Genomic DNA, 20,104 nt, shown 5'->3' with positions numbered 1-20,104 from the left:
CCTGATGCTTTTGCTAAGCTTGTTCTAAGTAGGTGCTTTAGACCACTGAGCCATCTCTCCAGCCCCCCATCCAACATCTTTTTAACACTTGTTCAATGCATATTTTAATTAGTAGTGAAACACAAAATAGTAACATTAGTGCAATAACAAAACTCCCATTAACAGAAAATATATACATTTAACAATATTACATGATCTATGCAAAGGTAATGAGATTTTAGCCTAGTGTTACTCTATTTAAATAAGTACATAATAACTGCATACAATATGCCAGGTACTGTATGTAGTAGAGAAAATGTGGTAAAGAGAACAACATAAGTGCAATGATCCTAGAGAAGGAGTGATAGAATGTGAATTATCCATTCTGTCAATTCTTAAGAACTGATACCCCCAGAAAGCTAATAGTATGTCATTATTTCTGTACTGTTAGTTCCTAGCTAGTGTACCTGTCATACTAATGAATGGACATGGACAGGAAAGAGCTGCATGCAGCACAGGGCTCCTCCTCTAATACTGATGACCGGAGCACTCAATGACACATCTGTTGAAAGGACAGATCAAGTCTAGGTACATGCATTAAAAAACGTTTGCAGTTCTGTGGGTGGGAACAATGGGTACAGAGAGCTTTAGAAATTTAGCAGCACTGCAGTTTTCATCACAGGACTTATACAGGTTTTAATTACCTCTATAAGACTTTCTGGAACTAACATGAAATCCTCACTCTTTTGAAAACAAACAACCTCAAAAGTAAGGCAAAAAGATTAACTGTATTTGTAAGCAAGTGCAAGAAGATTCTGCTTCCAAGTCAGCAGTGGTGAATGTCTGAAACATATTTTTTTCCACTACCATTTAACTCTGTCACAATGGTTTTTAATCTTAATGTCAGGGGCCAGGTAGATGGCTCAGTGGAATAAGTGCTTCCCTGGAAAGTGCAAGGGCCTGAGTTCAATCCCCAGTTCGGCAAAAAAAAAAAAAAAAAAAAAAAAATCTTAATGACATATGCTACATAATCTTAAACTGCAATGAATTCATTATCTTAATCTTGATACAAATAACAAAATAAGAAAACTAACCTTCCACATCATCAAGGCTCCCATCATAAAAGGACTAAATACAGTCAGAAAGCAGTAGACAGAGGCAAGATCAAAGCTAGGGAATCATAACATAAAGAAAAGAATTTTAGAATTCATAATGTAACTTTTAGAGATAGTTCTACTAAAAGTATGTTTAATTCTCTGAAATCTACTCTTATACAAATCTTACTCTTACACAAGCATACATCACATCAAGAGAATATCATGAAGCTATTAAAATAACATGTGTGACAATACATACCAACCTCCAAAATATATCATTCAGTATAAATAACAAGGTACTTGAAATACATATATATATTGTTTTCATTTAAAATTACCTGTTAATAGAAGCTATATTTCCAGTTCCAAAAAATGCTGTCACTAAGAAGAAGACCTAAATAGAGTTAAAGAAATGCAAAAGCTGGTCCAAAGTTATACTAACTTCTTTTTCATTTAGAAAAGACAAGGCAATTCTACCATGAGGATAAGTTGCTTTTCTTGAGCATTCAACTACAAATGCACTTTGAAAGGAGCAATTAAAGAAAAATACATTGAATACTCTGAGACAAGGGAAGCCATCTTCACTTGGCTACTAGTAATTTGCGAAGGTTTACATTTCCTGAAAACAAACAGGTTGGACCACGTCTATAGTTAATTGATAATAACTCTTTAGAAAAAAGAATGATGACTTACAAGATAGTTTTAATTTTAGTTCACACAGGCTTACTGTGTACCTGTTATGTGGGTACCCCATGCTAGGTTTTGCAAAACACTCAGAAAATGAGATACCCCCTTTTGGAAAAATTTAGTAGAGAGTGAGACAAAAAATGTTGAGTATCTTTCTAACATTTCTTAGATTTATATTAGAATAGCAATTAAAAATCAATATTAATCTGATAGTGCCCAAATTCCTATTGCCAGTAAAGTACTGAAAATAGTGTGCGGTCTACTGAAAGGACTCAATAAATGTTCATCACTGTACTATATATATACATGCACGTGGTAGAAAACCCTGAAGTAGTATATGTTATGATAATTGTTGGTTAAAAAAAAGTGGCATCTGAGTTGAGAGTCTTACATATATTCATATATTGATTTACTTAATTATTTGATCAATCACATTTATTTTCTATTAGATATCAGAGACAGAGTGAAGCACTCAGAATACAAAAATAACAATCTTGAAGTATTCTAAGATCAGTAAAGAAATGATGAAAAATTAATGACATATTCATGAAACAGTAAATATATATGATAGGAGCTTAAAGTTTATTGAGGGATACAATAAAAGATGAAGCAACCAATATAGTTTGAAGGTAATATCAAGAAATACCAATCTATGATATGGAGACTAGGGAGATAAACAGTTGAAGGCAAAAGATCCAATTAAGGAACTAATTCAGTAGTTCATATCAGAGACAAGGAGGATAGGCTGGGGAGACTCAGTAGAATAAGCGCTTGCCTGGCAAGTGCAGGGTCTTGAGTTCAATCCATGGTACCACCAAAAAAAAAAAAAAAAAAAAAAAAGGAGGTCTGAACTGGTTAGTGACAGTGAACATATAGAGAACAAAGAAAGCCCATAGAACTGTAAGTGGATAAGGAAGTTTATTAGGATAAGTTTACAGGTCTGAGTAACTGAGAACATGGTAAAACCATTAAAGGAGAAGAACAGAAAAAGAGAGGAGAGGGTAAAAGAGAGGAAGGGAGGCTTTGAGAGATAGTTCGGGACATATGTGGTGGTGTCCAGGAAATGCTGGCCATATAGCTAGATTTTGAGGCTAGGAGAGAGGCCAATGCTGGAGAAGTTGTCTCAAGAGTTGTCTGCATAGAGGTTTCTGTTAATGCTGGAGGAAAGGGTGGCAGTTAGAAAAGATGGTGAAGCTTAGAGAAAAACACCAAGATTAGGCAATGGAAGAGGTTTTAGAGAACAGAGACAATATAGAAAACTTGTATAGGATTCCTAAGTTAAGGGGTAAGAAGAGGAAAATCAATAGAATTACATGTTACAGTGTGGTCAAGTATTGATTAGATGTGCACAGGACACCACTGCAGACTATTCAATAGTTTCTGACAAACATTGACACAGCACAACTATGTGCCAGGCACTGTTCTAGGTTTGTGAATATAGCTTATAAATAAGGATGAAATAATGGCAACAAGTAAAGAATTATCTTTCAAGAGTTGTGGTAGCAAATATAAAGGACAAAATGTAATTATTGAGGGGAAATGCAGAGTTTGGAGCCAAAAGGCTTTTTGTTTTGTAATACTGTATGAGTGAGATCTTGTGAAAAGAAAAAGTAAAATTGAGAGGCAAAAAGGAGATAATAAGAATACTTACTTTCCTAGGCCTAAAAGACTCAAACCCTGTGCACTGTAAGTTCAAAGGAAATGCTTCTGAATTTATAAGCGATTAATATCCAAAAACTATAAAGAACTCCTACAGGTTGAAAAAAAAATCTAAGTGCTTCAATTTAAAAACTGTCAAAGGAGATGAACAGTCTTTTCTCAAAAGAAGACAAAAAATGCTCAACAGGTATATTTAAAATTCTCATCACTGATAATCAGAGAAGTGAAAATTAAAATCACAATGACGTATTACCTCACAACTGCTGGAATGGTTATACTAAAAAGATGAAAGATAAAACTAACAGGGATATGGGGAAAACAGAATATAAATTGGTAGAGCCATAGCCTTGGGATGATGGCATATGCCTATAATCCCAGCTACTTGTAAGGCTGAGATAGGATGATCACAAATTCAAGGCCAGCCTGAGCAATGCAGGAAGAGCTTGTACTGAAATTACAGAAGGTAAAAAAAAAGGGGGGCTGGGGAGTTCCAGATGCAGCTTAGTGGTAGAGCACTTGCCTAACATAAATGAGGTCCTGGGTTCAATCCCTAATGTCTGTCTCTCTCAAACTGCCACGGTCATTTTGGAAAGCTAATTTAAAATCAGAACTACCACATGATGAAGCAAACCCACTTTTGGCTGTATAGTCAAAGGAAATGAAACCAGTATCTTGAAGAAATCAGTATCTTGATAGCTGCACTTTAACACTCACTAGAGCATTACTCACAACAGTCAAAACATACAAAGAATCTAAATGTTCAATGACAGATGAATGGACAAAGAAAACACCTACATTTATGATAGAATTCTATTTTGCTTAAGTAATGTGAAAACATGCATTACACGCAGGATGTGGCTCTAAGTGCAATAAATCAGATGCAAGAAAGAAATACTGTTATGATCTTACTAATATGTAGAAACTACAATAATAAATTTTAGAGAATAGAATCATGGTTGGCAGGGGCTGAGAGAAGGGGAAAACAGGAAAATGGTATCAAAAGGTACAAAGTTTCAGTTATCTAAGGTCTGGAGATCTAACGTACAGCAAGGTGGCTATAGTTTTTTTTTTTTTTTTTTCTGGCTCAGCTTGCCTTAAGGGCAGGTCTGGTAGGTAAGGCAGGTGGAGTGGGGATTTAAACCACAGTGTCCTGTGCCTGACTGCATTTGCATTACTGTTTGAGCATAGGTTTAAATGACTCAGCTAACCAGCAGGCCCCCAAGGTGGCTATAGTTACTAATAATATATTGTCTACTTGAAATTTGCCAAGAGTTGCTCTTAAATATTTTTGAAAGAGAAAAGAAGAAAAGAACAAAACTTATGTGAGGCAAGGGATATATTAGTTTATGGTGATCATTTTGCAGGGTTTAACTATGAGTTCAAGTCCTGTCTTTTAAATATGTAATTTTTGTCAATTATTCCTCAATAAAGCTTGACAAGTTAAATTCTAAAAGCAATACCTTATTATGAATCTCTTAAAACTAGCCAGAAGATTTCAGCTTTAGTTCTAATGGCTGAATTTTTAAAAAATATATGCATATGTGATAACATCTTACTCATTGATATCTTGAATGGTAATGTGCCCACACACTTATTAATCTTTTTTTTTTTTTTTGTTTTTTTTGTATTTTAGGGAAGGGTCTACAGGGTGTTCAGGGTCTCACTGATAGATGGGACTTGTAGTGATCCTCCTGTTTACAGCCTCCCAAGAGCTGGGATAACAGGCTCATGCTACCATGCCCAGTCTTAAATCATTCTTTACGTAGTAAAGTATATAGTTAAAAAAACTTAAAAATTGCGTGGGAATATACTCTGTCCCTTGAGTATCTAGGCGTAGAATAGCCAACTAATGTAGTAGGTATATGTCGAAATCTTTCAGAAACTATAAAATATTTTCCAATGTGTTTATAGTATTTTGTATTTCCACCAGCAGCCTATGAAATTTTCAGGTTCACCATATCCTCAAAATACATGGTATAGTCAATCAATTTAATTACCACCATTCTCAGAGGTATGTAACAGTATGTTACTGTGATTTTCAATTTGAATTCACCTAATGACATCATTTTAAGTGTATTTCCAATAAATTATTTCGATTTATTTATATGTACAGGTAAAATAGACACTGAAATGTTGAGTTTTTATTATTGAGTTCAGTGATTCTTTTTTTTTGGTTTAGTAAATGTTTCATTGCACAATGATTACATTCACCTTGTGGAATTACTATATGTACCTAATACATCTTAATTTGCTTTATATTCTCACCCTTTCCTCTATCTTTCCATCTATCTCTTTTGTACTGTACATATAAGTACTCTAACAGATATTTATGAATTTTTAAACCAATGTCTATTTTATTGCTCTCTGTTGAGAGATATTGATGCCTATAACAATTCCATTTTTCTATATGTCTTATCAGCTGTGTTTGTTTTTGCTGCATATAGTTTGTGATTCATTACATATACAAGATGACTTATTTTAGCTGATTAGAGGTACAGCTCAATGCTAAAGCAGTACTTGCATAGCATGTGTGAGACCCCATGGAGAAAGAGGAAAATGGAAAGGGAGAAGGAGAGAGCGAGGGAAATAGAGGTGGATAGGGTGGACCAATTTATCAATTGGTCCTTTATGAATTATGATTTAATCATTAAATTTTAAAAATCTAGGGCCAGGGAGATGGCTCAGTGGAATAAGCGCTTCCCTGGCAAGCTCAAGGGCCTGAGTTCAATCCCCGCTTCCGAAAAAAAAAAAAAAAAAAATCTTTGACAAATCTAAGTTCACAATGTGCTCTTCATGAAGGTTTACAATTTTAAGTTTTTACATTAGGATATAACAATCTAGTCTGAACTTACTTTCATATAGGGTGAAAGATATAGGTGAAAGTTCTTTTTAATTTTTGGATGTAACTATTCAATTTTTCACAGACTAGTTTATGAAAAACCTAATCTGTCTTCAATGAACTGCATTATTCTTTGTGAAAGATAATCAGTCAAATGTTAACATATGTGTTAATTCATTGATCCTAATTCAATTCCATTAACCTTGAAAACATGGGAATAGAAATGATCCAACATAGAAAACAAAGACAAATAAAATTAAACATTAAAAAACCTTTAAATGTGAATTTACATAAAAAACTATAGTTAAAAGAAGAATTAAATGGCCTCTAATGTAATATCACTAATAAGTAACAAGCAGAAACACTTTCCATATCTTCTACCTTTAATAAATGTGATTTTGCAGTTAAAACAAAAGTCCCAACAAAGGATACAAGGAAAAAAGCCCTACGGATGTCATCCAGATATAGCTGTCGAAACTGAGATATGTCAGTATTGTAGGAGAACTGGACACTGGTGAGCTGTAAGGGAGAAGAAACACTATTAGTTCACAGTATCAGTTGGCTTACATCTCTACTCAAAGTTAAACTTATAAAGGCTGTTAACATGGCTGTTAACATGTGCTACCAGGCCACAAAAATCATCAATAAATGTTTTTATATCTTAACTATGCTTTATTAAAATCTTTCAAAAGGAAAATATGTGTTGAATAACATACTACACAGAGCTGTAGTGTTAGAACATGTGTAATAAAAATGAGAACTGAGTCTTTTCCTGTCATAAATACTTTATTTTTAAATTCCTGTATAATTCCCTTCACAAAACAAAACAAAACAAAACAAACTTGATTTCCCAGGAAGCATCCTGAGTTTCTTAAATGCAGGTATGGTATAATATTAAAAGATACGGTAAAACTTTCTCTATTCTGTTACTTCTATTTGCAGACAAACTTCATTTTTCACTAGCAAAGCAAAATACTTCTTTCTTTGGTAAAATAGCTGTCAATTACAACCAGAGAGATGTACTCTTGCTTAAATCCTCATAACGACAAGAAAGAATGTTAAAGGGTGAATTTAAAGGAAGACCCCACCACCACCACGACCATCCATCTCCCTGTACAATTTTCCAGTTAAGCTGTTAAGGTGCTTTAATAATCTTTCCTAGAAGAAAAACAGATTTGATTTCAGCTTAAAAAATAATCTTAAATAGGGCACAATGACTGAGGTCTCATGAAATATATAATATTAGGGATAGTTTATGAACATTTACATTAATCTGATCAAAAAATTTGTCTTTGTGTACTGTTTTAGTATTGCAGGACTGAAAGTTAAAAACCAGTAGCTATTCACTATACTTCAGTAAGGTCCTTTTATTATAATTATTCTGAATTATCAGTTCCTTTCAGTAATCCTAACTGGAGGCAGTTAAGAATGAATCAACTATGAAAGTGATTTTCTGCAATATGTATACATTAACCTGGCCTCAACAGAGTTGTAAATACTTATACCAAATTCTCTATACCTTTAATTCTAAAGAACACAAGATATATCAGTTTAACTCAGCATGATAATAAAGCTGTCTTTAAAATTTTGCTGGCGGGAGAGGGAGGAGAATGGAAGGAGACATAACAATAATGAAGGTGTGCTATATACATGTATCAACTCCCCGTGATGAATGTAATCATTATGTATACAAACATATACTAATAAAAATAAAAATTAACAGAAACTTTGGTGGGTTGTTAGCTAATCATAAGTATTCTGTGTTGCATAAACACTCCATAATCACTAAGATGACAGAGTAAAAGGTATGAGCTAAAAATAGGATGTTTAGGGTCAGCCAGATAGCTGAGCAGACTAAAGCATCTGGTTAGGCAGAACCCACTGGCTGGGGTTCGATCCCCAGGATGCTGTGCCAGCCCTGCCTCTGGGACGCACTGAGACAGTGACTGAGATGGGAGTGGTGGCACATGCCTGTAATCCTATGATTTGGGAAGCTAAAAACAAGAGAATTACTACGAGTCTGATCTATGTAGTGAGACCCTGTAGACCCTATACCAAATATATAAAAATAAACATAAATAAATAAAAATAAATGAATGAAAAAGAAAACCCTCTTATTACAGTAAAAGACATCATCATCAATTCTCTTCAAAATACTGTATCTTGCTTTGAACACTTATTCCACTGTTCTTGTCCCTTTCTGCAGCAGTTTTAGAAGTCCTCTTTCATGAGTGTTTTAAGTTATGCTATTGCTACCTCAAATCAAAACGTTTGCTCTTCTTGGTCATTTTAACTTTGTAGAAGACCCAGAGGTCTCATGGTGCCAGACTGGAAGAATAAAGTAGATGAGTACATACCACAATGTTTTCACCTTTTCTTTGGATGGCATTTTTGGCAGCAGTATTCACTATAATTTTTTAAAATCACAATCTGTAAAGACTCTCACAAAAGACGACTTCCAGAACTACTTCAGAAAATGGTAAGCACAATGGGCTGTGTTCGAAGTGAGGGGGAATACTTTAAGGGGATTAATGACAGTGTATCTTTTATTGTAATAAATCTTAAAAATGTAAATATTCATGGTATATTTTATTTACAGCTTATAAAAACATTTTGGGTTAGGGTAATCAGAAAAACCACCGTGGGAATTTACATGTCACTCTTATGTTCCTTTGACAACAATATTTCTCTGACTAAAACTGACAGAAAAAAAAACTGGCTATGATGACAGAGGAAAGTAAGATTAAGGACACTCTTTCCTCTTCCATTCATTCACTTATATTGATGCTTTTTTATGTCAGTGATTCTTAAGTAATTACTAAGAAAAACCCAACTATATATTGCCTATAAAACTGTAAGATCATACTTTAACACTGGTTGACTTTTACTAATGTCAAATAAAATTTATTAAATGCTAAATTAAATTTTCTTTAAATGTTAAAAACATTTAAGTTGATTTTTTGATGAAGTAACATTTCAACTTCTTTACAGTTCAGAAAATATTTTAGTATTTTCAACCACAATGATTTTGACAAGCTACCTTCTGTTTAGAGAAAATACCAGATCGTTGTAGTGTTTCTTGTTCCATGTATATCCAAATAAACATCAAACATGACAAAACTAATGGAAAGAGAGCTTCATACCTAAGAAGTGGGAAGTGGGGAAAGGGAGAACAGAAATGAAAAGAAAAACAAACATTAATAACAATACAAATTTACAATGAGAGGGGCCAATAAACACATGAAAATATATTTGATCTTATCAATAACTGATACAGAAATCAAAACATTAATAATACATATTTGTCATATTTATCAATATTAAAAATGTTGATGCTACAATACTGTACTTATCATACTATTTTTCTTTTTTTTGTATTTTTTTAGAGAACAGTCTACAGGGTCTTCAGTGTCTCACTGCTAGATCGGACTCATAGTGATCCACCTGTTTACAGCCTCCCAAGAGTTGGGATTGGGAGGGTACGCCACCACACCCAGTCTCAATTGCCATCTCAGCGTGCCCCAGGGGCATGGCCAGCACAGCAGGCCCGGGGATCGAACCCCCAGTGCCTGCACCTGCTTGCAATTATCATACTGTTTTAATCACATTAGATTATAAAATCTTTGAAAATTGTCTAGTTACCATAACAGGTCCAGTGCAAAAAAATTGGGGGCCAATGTAGGGAGGGCAGAGCTCAGGGCGTCTCAGTATGTAGCCTAGGCTGACCTTGAAGTTGTTAAATTTCCAAGCAGAACTCAAATTTGTGATCCATCTGTCTCAGCCTCCTGAATGCTGAGAGTATAGATGTGAGCTACTATTCCTAAGTAGTATTTCCAATTGTTACTAACATAAAGTTACATTTAAAAAAAGAAAAAATTAAACTTCATTTCTCTTTTGACTTTCTCAACTACTGATCTCTAAGTCATCTGACACTATTTTCTAAACATGAGAAAACAACAAGACCCTGGGTTTAACTCCAACACTGGGAAAAAAACCTCACAAAAATATACAACAATTATAAAACTAAGACACCAGAGACTGGGCAGGAATATCAGTCTGGGAACACATATACCAATTAGTTACTGAGATTCAGAATGCTCAAGAATATAAACAGATAAAACATACAGGAGAAGATATCTTTACTAAACAAGAGAAAAATATAAATACAGAAACTACGACAGCAGTATCATTTTTAGTCTATTAAAAGAGTCTGATATTGTTTGAAAGTGAAAATATCAATACTGTTCAATATTAATATCAAATATCAATATTGTTCAGGATATGACAAAATAGTACCCAGGAATGTGCTTTCCTGGCAATATTATATAAAGTGATATAGTTGTTAAAAAAGTTCTTACCCCATAGCCCACCTAAATTATTCTGAGAATTAAACAAAACACTTAAACTACATAAAAAGTTTATGCTTAAAAATATATTTCAAACTATTATTTATGATAACAAAAGACAGAAATGAAATGATTAGAGAGAAAGGAATGGCTAAGTAAATCAACGTACAATCACAAAAGGAAATAATATCTATTAAAATAGTGGCTAGGAAGTCTATGATCTACTTCCAAAAGTGCTTCAAAAATAAGTTTAAGTGGAAAAAAAATACAAAATAGTACAAGTACTATTAATTCTATGTTAAACAGATATATACTCAGAGCAGAAGGAAATATATTAGAACATCAGCAGGTAAAGATAAAAAGTTTTGTTCCTTATCCTTATTTTCCAAAAAGAATTGAAAAACAATTTTGCTGGTCTTTCTTTAAAATTTAGTTCAGGGCCAGGAAGATGTCAAGGGCAAGGACCCGAATTTGATCCCCAGCACCAGCTGCCGTATCAGCCCCAGAACCCTGGGTGCACAGTGCCAGACACAGAAACCAGGCACGGTGGTCCACACCTATAATCCCAGTGCTGGGGAGGCTGAGACAAGAGGATCACTACTGAGTCTGAGCTGTATAGCAAACCCTGTACTAAATTAATTAAGTAATTAAATTCAGTTCAACTTCCACGAGAACATGACAGCATCAAGCTACTCAAACTCTACTCACTCTTTATATCACATAATTGATAACTCTACCCACAATATATAATTGTTCCATTTTAGTTATCTACCATGGCAAAACAAAGTCCTCACTTTATAGCAATTTGTAACTCTACTGTATGCCTGCATTATCATATTATTAGTAAATTTCTTTATGTGTCATGTGCTTAAGGATGCTAGATATGGAAAAGGAAAAGCAACTATAGATTAAAACAGAAGGTGCATTCTCTAAGCAAAAGAAGACCATGATTTCTAAGATATTTACAGTTATATATGAAGGTATTTTTTGCCTAAGTTATAAAAACACAAATTCTAGAGCCCGGCGCGGAAATCGCTGCGCTAGGTTGCCGCCTTAAAAACACAAATTCTATAATTCCACACATAGTGTTACAGATTTATCTCCTTTCAAAGAACTATATACTTAATCAGTTTCTTTTGTAAAATATATATTTAAACCAGATAGAGACAATATTCCCGTGGGACTAGAGACTATTTCATACAATGTCTACAAATCTGACTTAATAAATCAAAATATCAATAAAATAGCATGGGCTTGAAGGCACTAAATGAGACCCTATTAAACAAGATCTGTTGGTTCCTGTGTAAATTGAACAGGGCTCAAAAAGCATTTAAAAAGGCATCCCTTTGCTGTGGGATAAAAAACAAAATTTCAAAGGGCAATGTTTAACTTAAGAGAATAAACCATTTGTAAGTATTAGAATAGCCTTCACTTGCATAAAACAAGTGCCAATTAAAAAGGAATCTTGTTTCATTAAATCAGGATGCATTGTTAGAATTTAGAATTACTATTACTATGTTTCTATGACAAAGCTGTACTTCTTTAAATATCCTGTATTTCTGAATATTCACTAATTTATATAGACAAACCTTTAGATTATCCAAAAGTGATGCTAAACTATAACAGGTGGATTATGTCTTGTAAAACTGATCTGACAATGAAAAAAAAATGTACTAACTTAAATGATTAGATTGTGCTGTTTTAATACATCCTTTTGATTTTTTATAAAGATAGGTTCAGGGCTGGGAAGATAGCTCAGTAGAATAAGTGCCTGCCAAAAGAGCACAAGGTCCTGAGTTCAATCCTTAGTACGGCAAAAAAAAAAAAAAAAAAAAAAATCATAAACAGATTCGGATGTTGACTAATTTATCTGTACATTCACTAAGAAGTTCATATTCAGTATTAATATTCCAATTTTAGGCATAAACTTTCTTTTTCGTATTTTCTCAAAATAAATTGAACATATTTATGAAAATCAACTTCAGCAACTTTTCTGACCATTAAACTGATGATGTAAAACATTATGATTTTCCAAGTTCAGTTATATAGTTTAAATATTTAAATATTTCACTATTATTTATGAGTGAAATAATATGGTTTGCTGGATTAGAAATGAACAAGAGAAGAAAAAAAGAATGATAGTCATGGTTTAAATATGAGTGAAATAAATATATATTATTAAATAATATTAGTTTAATAATATTATTAATAGTTTATTATTAAACTAATAATTCACTAATATTTAAATCATAATTATCATTCTTTTTTTCTTCCTTTGTTCATTTCTAATCCAGCAAACCGTATCTATATTCAGGTTTGCTTATATTTTTTAATGTACTTTTCAGTCCTTCGAATATTTTTTTGTAGCTGGCTTGGCCCATGGGATAGGGTGGGTGCGACATGTGGTGCCAGGGATTGAACCCTGGTCCCTAAGTGCTTGCCTAAACTTGCCTAAGCAGTTGCTTGAGACTGCTGAGCTATCTTGCTGGCCCTGAATATGTCTATTGCTTTATAATTTAGAGGTTAGGCAGACGCAGGAGCCAGAAGTTTGATTCCTGGCCCACAGTGCCGGCCCAACCCTGGGGGAATGCTGAGACTGAGACTGAGACTGAGACTGGGCATGGTGGCGCCTGCCTGTAATCCCAGCGTTTAGGAGGCTGAAAAACAGAAGAATCACTATGAGTCCGATCTGTGTAGTGAGACCTTGGAGACATCTTACTACACATTAAAAAAAAAAAGCAACAAAACTGAAAATCTCTTTAATTTTTTAAGATTTGAAACTCTCTTACAATCTATCAGAATTAGGAGTTAAATGAATTTTAGCATTTAGTAAATAAGCAGAAAGATGAAGACAATTGGAAAATAGTATTAAAATAATAAAAAGAGGGGCTGGGGAGATGGCTCTGTAGAATAAGCACTTCCCTGGCAAGTGCAAGGGCCGGAATTCAATCCCCGGTTCCGAAATTATTATTAATAATAATAACAAGGAAACAAAAGAGTAAGTTGCATACAAAGTACAACTACTTTTACTTTATCCCTCAAGATTCATTTCCATAGTAATAGAGAAAATGTCAATACATTATTTAAGATTGTTACTACAAAATAAAACTTGTTAAAAAGTGTATACCCTGTGCTTAGAAGTAAATAAGTTGACATCAAGGATAGAAGTATGCTAAACAATCGCTGGAAGAGAACTGGAGAACTCAGCAGTGGCACAATCAAGGAAGAAGCTGAAATAAAGCAAGGGTACAAACAATGTGAGTTTAGAGGCTCTAGATAATCAATTGTCATTTATGGCATTTAATATTTGTGTTACCTTTACATAAGTCTATATTTGCCCTTGTAAATTTTGTAAGAAATCAGAAACTTTGCATGTTTAATTAGAATTTTATTTTATTGTTTGAACTATATTGGGTTAAATAACTCAAATTTTCTCAGTATATATTCAGACTAGATCACTGCAGCAATATTAACTCCTAAATTAATTTCTTATTTTGCAATGAAAAATACATATTACTCAAAATTTAGCAAATTATCTTTTAATTAGGTATTTATATCTTGTCCAGAGACAATCTACTCCCTAGAAAGCGATTTTCCCCAATTCCCTACTCTCCACGGTTTCCCACTATAACGTACACATTGATAGTTGTAGTGAGCTACCTGGAAAATTGGGATGACTTTACGAGGCATGACAGCTGTAATATGAAAAGCATACAACCTCAATAGAGGCAAGGCAGGGCAGATGAAAGGGGGTAGATCACCACTACATAAATTTTTTCTTTGTTTCTTTTGGAAAGTGTTATGGCTTATACCTAAAATGTCTCCCAAAACCTTACATGGTCATAGGTGGGGCTTTATTGGAGGCAGCTGGATGTAGCATGTGCAAGGCTGGGATCAAGGACGGGACACTGGTGTCACAGTAGAATGCTAGGATTAAGGCTGCTCCATCTTGGGTGTCAGTGCTACCTGCCGTAAAGGTGGTTATCCAGGATAGTATACAAAGATAGAAACGTGTCTGCCATTGTTGCTTGTCACTTGCTACCTTTTCTGTTTTCTACCAGGAATGAACTGTTTCTCCTTTGCAATGGCCTTCTACCATGCTACTGTCTTGAAGTCAGCTGACTATTGATGGGAACTGCTATATATAAACTGTGAGCCAAAATTGAATTGAAATGTACTTAATTTCTTAATCTTCCTAGTGCCTTGTATGGAGATTTGGGGCAGAATCCTGCTTAAGTATTCAACTGCTTAATTGTAGAGTAAATTTGTTGACCTAAGGAGCAACTTACTCATCTGTCAAACAAGGATAGCATACAGAAGTTGTATGATTTAAATACAATTTTACCTATAAAATGCTGAGGACAGTACCTGACACATACTCCTTATAGCAACTGTTAGCTGCTATTGTTACTACTAATCAATATGTCCTAAATTAAACATAACAATTTCATTGAAAGTCAAGTTTCTGCAAGATTTAAGGCTGCCAGGCTGTATTTCTGTCAGTTCAAATGAGATCTATTCTGCAAAACTGAATATTTTGTCCTTGTTTCATCTCTGTCTAAAGGTTTAATAAGGTGCAAATGAAGGATTAAGAGTTTCCATCCTAAGCAACATAAAATATTACCAGTTTTGTAAAAGTTACCCATTTGCGTATCACATAGCATGTTAGGAAAAAAAAAATGCTCATATAGCTTGCCCATGGTGTATCAGTACTTAGTCAAGATCTTTGGATAGAGGACATATCAGATATTAAACTGATAAGAACAGATACTACACTTGATCTTAGCCAAAAGGCCAAGAAGCGATGTCAAGATCTTTGGAGATACTGAAAATCTATCTACAAGCTAACTATTTAATGCCTCACATCATTTCATAGGTACCCTCTGCCTAGTCCACAGAAGACATTTCATACTTAAAATATATAACCAAAAGAGACATTAATGTATTTAGAGAAAAATAATAGTCTCAATTTCCTTGTCTTCCCTCCAAAACAACAATAAATATACAGGACACTTCAAATACAGAAAAAAAACACAGGAAATATTACATAATATATACATATGTTCTATTACAACAGCAGATAACATGACAGAACAGAGATAAAGCTTAAAAGATAAAGGTACTTTAAAAATTGCAGGCTGATGGCTGGGGAGATGGCTCAGTAGAACAAGCATTTCCCTGGCAAGTGAAAGGGTCTGAGTTCAATCCCTGGTTCTGTCAAAAAAAAAAAAAAGTTATTGGGGTCAGGGAGATGGCTCAGTAGAATAAGCGCTTCCCTGGCAAGCGCAAGGGCCTGAGTTCAATCCCCGGTTCTGCCAAAAAAGAAAAAACAAAAAGAAAAAGAAAAAAAACATTGCAGGCTGAGGTTACAAAGAATTGCATCCCTACAATATCTTTATCCTAAGATTTTTATTCCTTTGATATACTTATGTACCCATTTTTTAGGGTTATCACTGGAATACTACAAGGACCATAGTTACCATAGTCCTTCATTCCATATGTAAATATACATATAAATATGGATTGAAGGAAGGCAAAATAGAAACTTTGTGACTAACTAGAATTAGAGGTATCAGTGTAAAGTTATAATTTCTAAAATACTTAAAGGTGTGTATGGAACACGTTTATGTGCACATGCCATATATATTAAATATACATACATATTAAAAGATGTTTTAGGCTGAAACAGAGTGGATAATGAGGTAAGCCTAAGACATCTTTCTAATACCAGAAAAGAGGAAAATGTCAAAGAATTTTGAGGGGAGGAGATTCTATTATAAGACAGAGTAAAGGAATCCTTCTTCCAAGTTTACCCATAGTAGTGAATTAAAAACCTTTCAAAAAATGGGAATTCATGAGTCCACATCAATATTAAATAGAAATGTGTACAAATGAATAGAGGACATAAAGAATTTTTGTTTACACTTAGGTGTTCAGAGCCTTCTTATATACGCAGTGGGAATGTCCAAATTGGAAAATCATCATTTCATGCCCACTAATTAGATAAGGAAAAGGTTGGATAAGATAGATGGATACTAAATTTTAAGAGCATTTTGATAAAAACGACACTTATCAACTTAAGTGTATCTCCCCCAGAGTTACTTAGAGGGAAGAAGACCAGCAAGTCTACAATGGACAACATCTTGGTAGGGCAATCAAAATTAGTATCACTAATAAGGGACAGATCATTTGCCTCTATATCTAACTGTAAGGACATAACATCATTATATCATTATATTGTTACATACATAGAATATTTTGGCCAATAAAAAATAACCTTAGTTTTTTGGTGTTTTTTTTTTTTTTAAGACAGGTTCTTTCAGGCAGCCCTTGAATTTGTAATCCTTCTCCCAAATACTTGGGTATATAAGCATGTGCCACTAAACCTGGCTATAGCCTAAATTTAATGATAAGAAAACATCAGAAAACAAAAATTAGGTAAAAATCTACTGGCAGAGGTGCTATACAATTTTAAAATGTTAAAAGTCAAAGAAAGGAAAATACCATAAAGGCCATTGCTAGGTCACTTGAAATAATTAAAACACGGATGACTGAATAGAAAAAAAAGTAACCAAGTATTTCAAACCTTTTATGCATACACATACATATGTACAGAGCTAAAGGATAAGCACAAGCAGTGAAGGATGGCTTTCTATAGTTTTCGTCCTACTTCTTGATCTTGAAATTTAAAAATGAGATACATCGTTTTTTTCTTGCTTTTTCATCTTCTTTCATTCTTAATTATTCTTAAAACAATTAAGATTTTTTTTTTTTAAAAAAATGAGATACAATAATATTGCAACTTTCTGGTTGGCAAATAACCAAAGGAACTGACTAATAAAATTAGATAGAATATGTGCCCAAAGTTTGCTTTTCCTTTTTTAAAATAGTCTTCTTTGTTGTGATTTATTCACAGGTCACTAAGAAGACTAAGAAATTGAGCATGGCTACACTGCAAAGACATAAGGTTATGAGGTTGGCAAATGCACACAACCTGCATGATGTATTTCATCTGCTAATTATGCATGACCAGAAGTTTCTGAAGTTACATGGTACAGAAAGAGTTCCCTTTAATATTGTATCTCATGGCCATAATATTTTAGTTTTCTGTGCACTTCAAAACATGTCATATGAAATACCAGTACATCTACTTACTACACTAAAATATTACCTCCTCTACCCTTGCAGAATATAAGCTCTACGATGACCAAAATTTGGTCATTCTATTTGCTGAAGTTCTATTTAACTTCAGCAAACAGAACTTTCCAGAACATACTATAATCTAAACATAATTTTTGAATATGAAGTAGTCACTGCTGTAATCTATATAGAATTAATATAAATAGTAATTTTGATAATTAAGATAATTCAAAAGAACAGGAGGTTCATAGAATGCCCTTCATGAAATGGAACATGTACTGAAAGTGAAAAAATATACACATATATTATTACATGTATGTGTATAAAAAGGTAAGTTGTTATTGCCCAATAATAATTTCTGCTTAAACGATAAATGATTAAGAAGTGTGGAAAATGGAAAACCAAAAATTTAGGAGATATATGTCTGCTATCTGTTGTATTTTTAAGTCAGCTTGGGTTTTAAAATCAATCTTAGGGAGAATGTTCCTGTTTCTTAATACTTTTTCAAAGTGAAATTCCATTCAAAGATCTTTTCCATTGTAATAACGAAAAAATCATTAAAAATGCTAAGCCACATCATTCACAGACATAACAAAGATTTTTCACATGAAAAATCTTGACTTCATAGCTTGCTCCTGTCTTCCAGTTGGAACAGAAAGCGTAGGTCCTTAAATTACATGTTTGTATCACAAATACATTCCAATGTTCTTAAATAAGGGTATTTCATAGAGGAATACACTTTGAAATACTTAACAATCTCTATAAAATGTGTACTGTGCTGGTGAATAACCAATGTTACTTTCAAAAAGAGAAATAAAATTTAACCATTGTCTTCTTCCTGTGTACAAATTGAAAACATATGAACTCACATGAAAATTAACCATATGATCGTCATGAAATCCTCTTTTCCAGAGTCACTCTGAATTTTTCTCAGATGCTAATAAAAACACAACCTTATTATCAGATAATAAATATTCTTTTTTTTTTTTTTTGGCAGAACTGGGGATTGAACTCAGGCCCTTGCTCTTGCCAGGCAAGTGCTTAGTCTACTGAGCCATCTTCTTGGCCCTCAATAATAAATATTCTGTCAATTAATTCTAATTTACACATTTATGCTCACAAGAGATCTACTTTTTGTCAAATTCTAGCAAGATGGAAATAATAGCTATTATTTTTCTGCGACAAAATTATTTATTTTAATAACAATAATGCAGACATATAGGGGTCATTTTAAGATAACTGATATGATATAAATGGTTTCATTTGGTTTGGATAGATGCTTACCTAATGTTGCCCAGCTCACTATTTGGTTCACAAGAGGTAATCCCTTTTTCTTGAGTAGACTACTGTTGGTACTGTACACAACATACATGGAAAGCACTATATTTATCATCTGAAAATACAAAGAAAATAGGTCAATAAAAAGGTAACAAAAGACTGTATATTTGAAAACTACTTAGGAAAATGCTGGGAACAACTAATACATGGCTAAAGTGCTACTGCAATTGGACAAGATCACCCTCTTCTGGCCAGAATTTCTGTATGAAGCAAAGGACAGGAGGCATTCTGAGAGCATACATTATCACACTGTTCTTATTTATAGTATTTGTTGCAAAAGTTAAAAGTTTTTTAAATTATGGAAGCAAAGAGGGAAAAATGTATATAGTTTAGTATATATGCTATTGTGCTTTTACCCCAAGCTCTCCCTACAGTTATACTGATTTTTCATTCAAAGCATTTTTGTGGTCTAAATATTTGCCTGGCACTGAGAACACACAGTATAAATCATCACAGAATATTTATAAATTAGTGTAGAAGCTGCTAAACTATAATGTGTAGGGTGGTGGTCTATTTCTTTTATAAACACTTTGATTAAATGTAATTGTATTGATCTATGTATTGTTTCTCTTTACACTAAACAGAGTTGAAAAACCTTAACATACTCCATATGATCCATCAACCTAAAATTATTACTGTTTAGTTTTTTAGAAAAACATCTAGCTAATCCAAGCTAGGAGATCAATTGCCATCTTTATTATTATTCATTTATTGTTTATTTTTTGGTACCTGGAATAAAACTCACAAGCTTGCCAGGCAGAACTGTGCTGCTGAGCTACATCCCTGGCTCAATTGCCATTTTTAAATAGTGAACTAACAGCTGTGCATGATGGTGCATTCTTGTAATCCTAGGACTCTGGGAGGCTGAGACAGGAAGATCATAAATTTAAAACCAGTCTAACAATTCAGTCAGGCTCTACCTCAAGCTACAAATAAGAAGGCCTGGGGACATAGCTCAGTGGTAGAATACCCCTCCCTGGGTTTAATCCCCAGTGACACATTCCTGTGATAAATTATGA

The 20,104-nt window shown here is 33.6% G+C and overlaps 1 protein-coding gene and 1 pseudogene across 2 annotated transcripts in view; both read right to left on the bottom strand.

Moving 5' to 3' along the window:
* Pign (phosphatidylinositol glycan anchor biosynthesis class N) overlaps positions 1-20,104 on the bottom strand; it is a 150,650-nt gene that overhangs the window by 49,401 nt on the left and 81,145 nt on the right. For both annotated transcript variants that reach the window (XM_004638265.3, XM_023723157.1), the window contains exons 21-26: positions 19,032-19,140; positions 13,735-13,837; positions 9,302-9,404; positions 6,694-6,780; positions 1,415-1,470; positions 1,074-1,149 (exon numbers count right to left, since the gene is read on the bottom strand). In XM_004638265.3, the coding sequence (XP_004638322.1) occupies positions 1,074-1,149; positions 1,415-1,470; positions 6,694-6,780; positions 9,302-9,404; positions 13,735-13,837; positions 19,032-19,140 (534 nt within the window). The remainder of the gene's footprint in view (positions 1-1,073; positions 1,150-1,414; positions 1,471-6,693; positions 6,781-9,301; positions 9,405-13,734; positions 13,838-19,031; positions 19,141-20,104) is intronic.
* On the bottom strand, positions 15,306-15,413 carry LOC111818613 (annotated as a pseudogene).

This window comes from Octodon degus, unplaced genomic scaffold, assembly GCF_000260255.1.
Source record: "Octodon degus isolate 3935 unplaced genomic scaffold, OctDeg1.0 scaffold00097, whole genome shotgun sequence".
Taxonomy (NCBI): domain Eukaryota; kingdom Metazoa; phylum Chordata; class Mammalia; order Rodentia; family Octodontidae; genus Octodon; species Octodon degus.
This window is presented reverse-complemented; position numbering and strand designations above follow the sequence as displayed.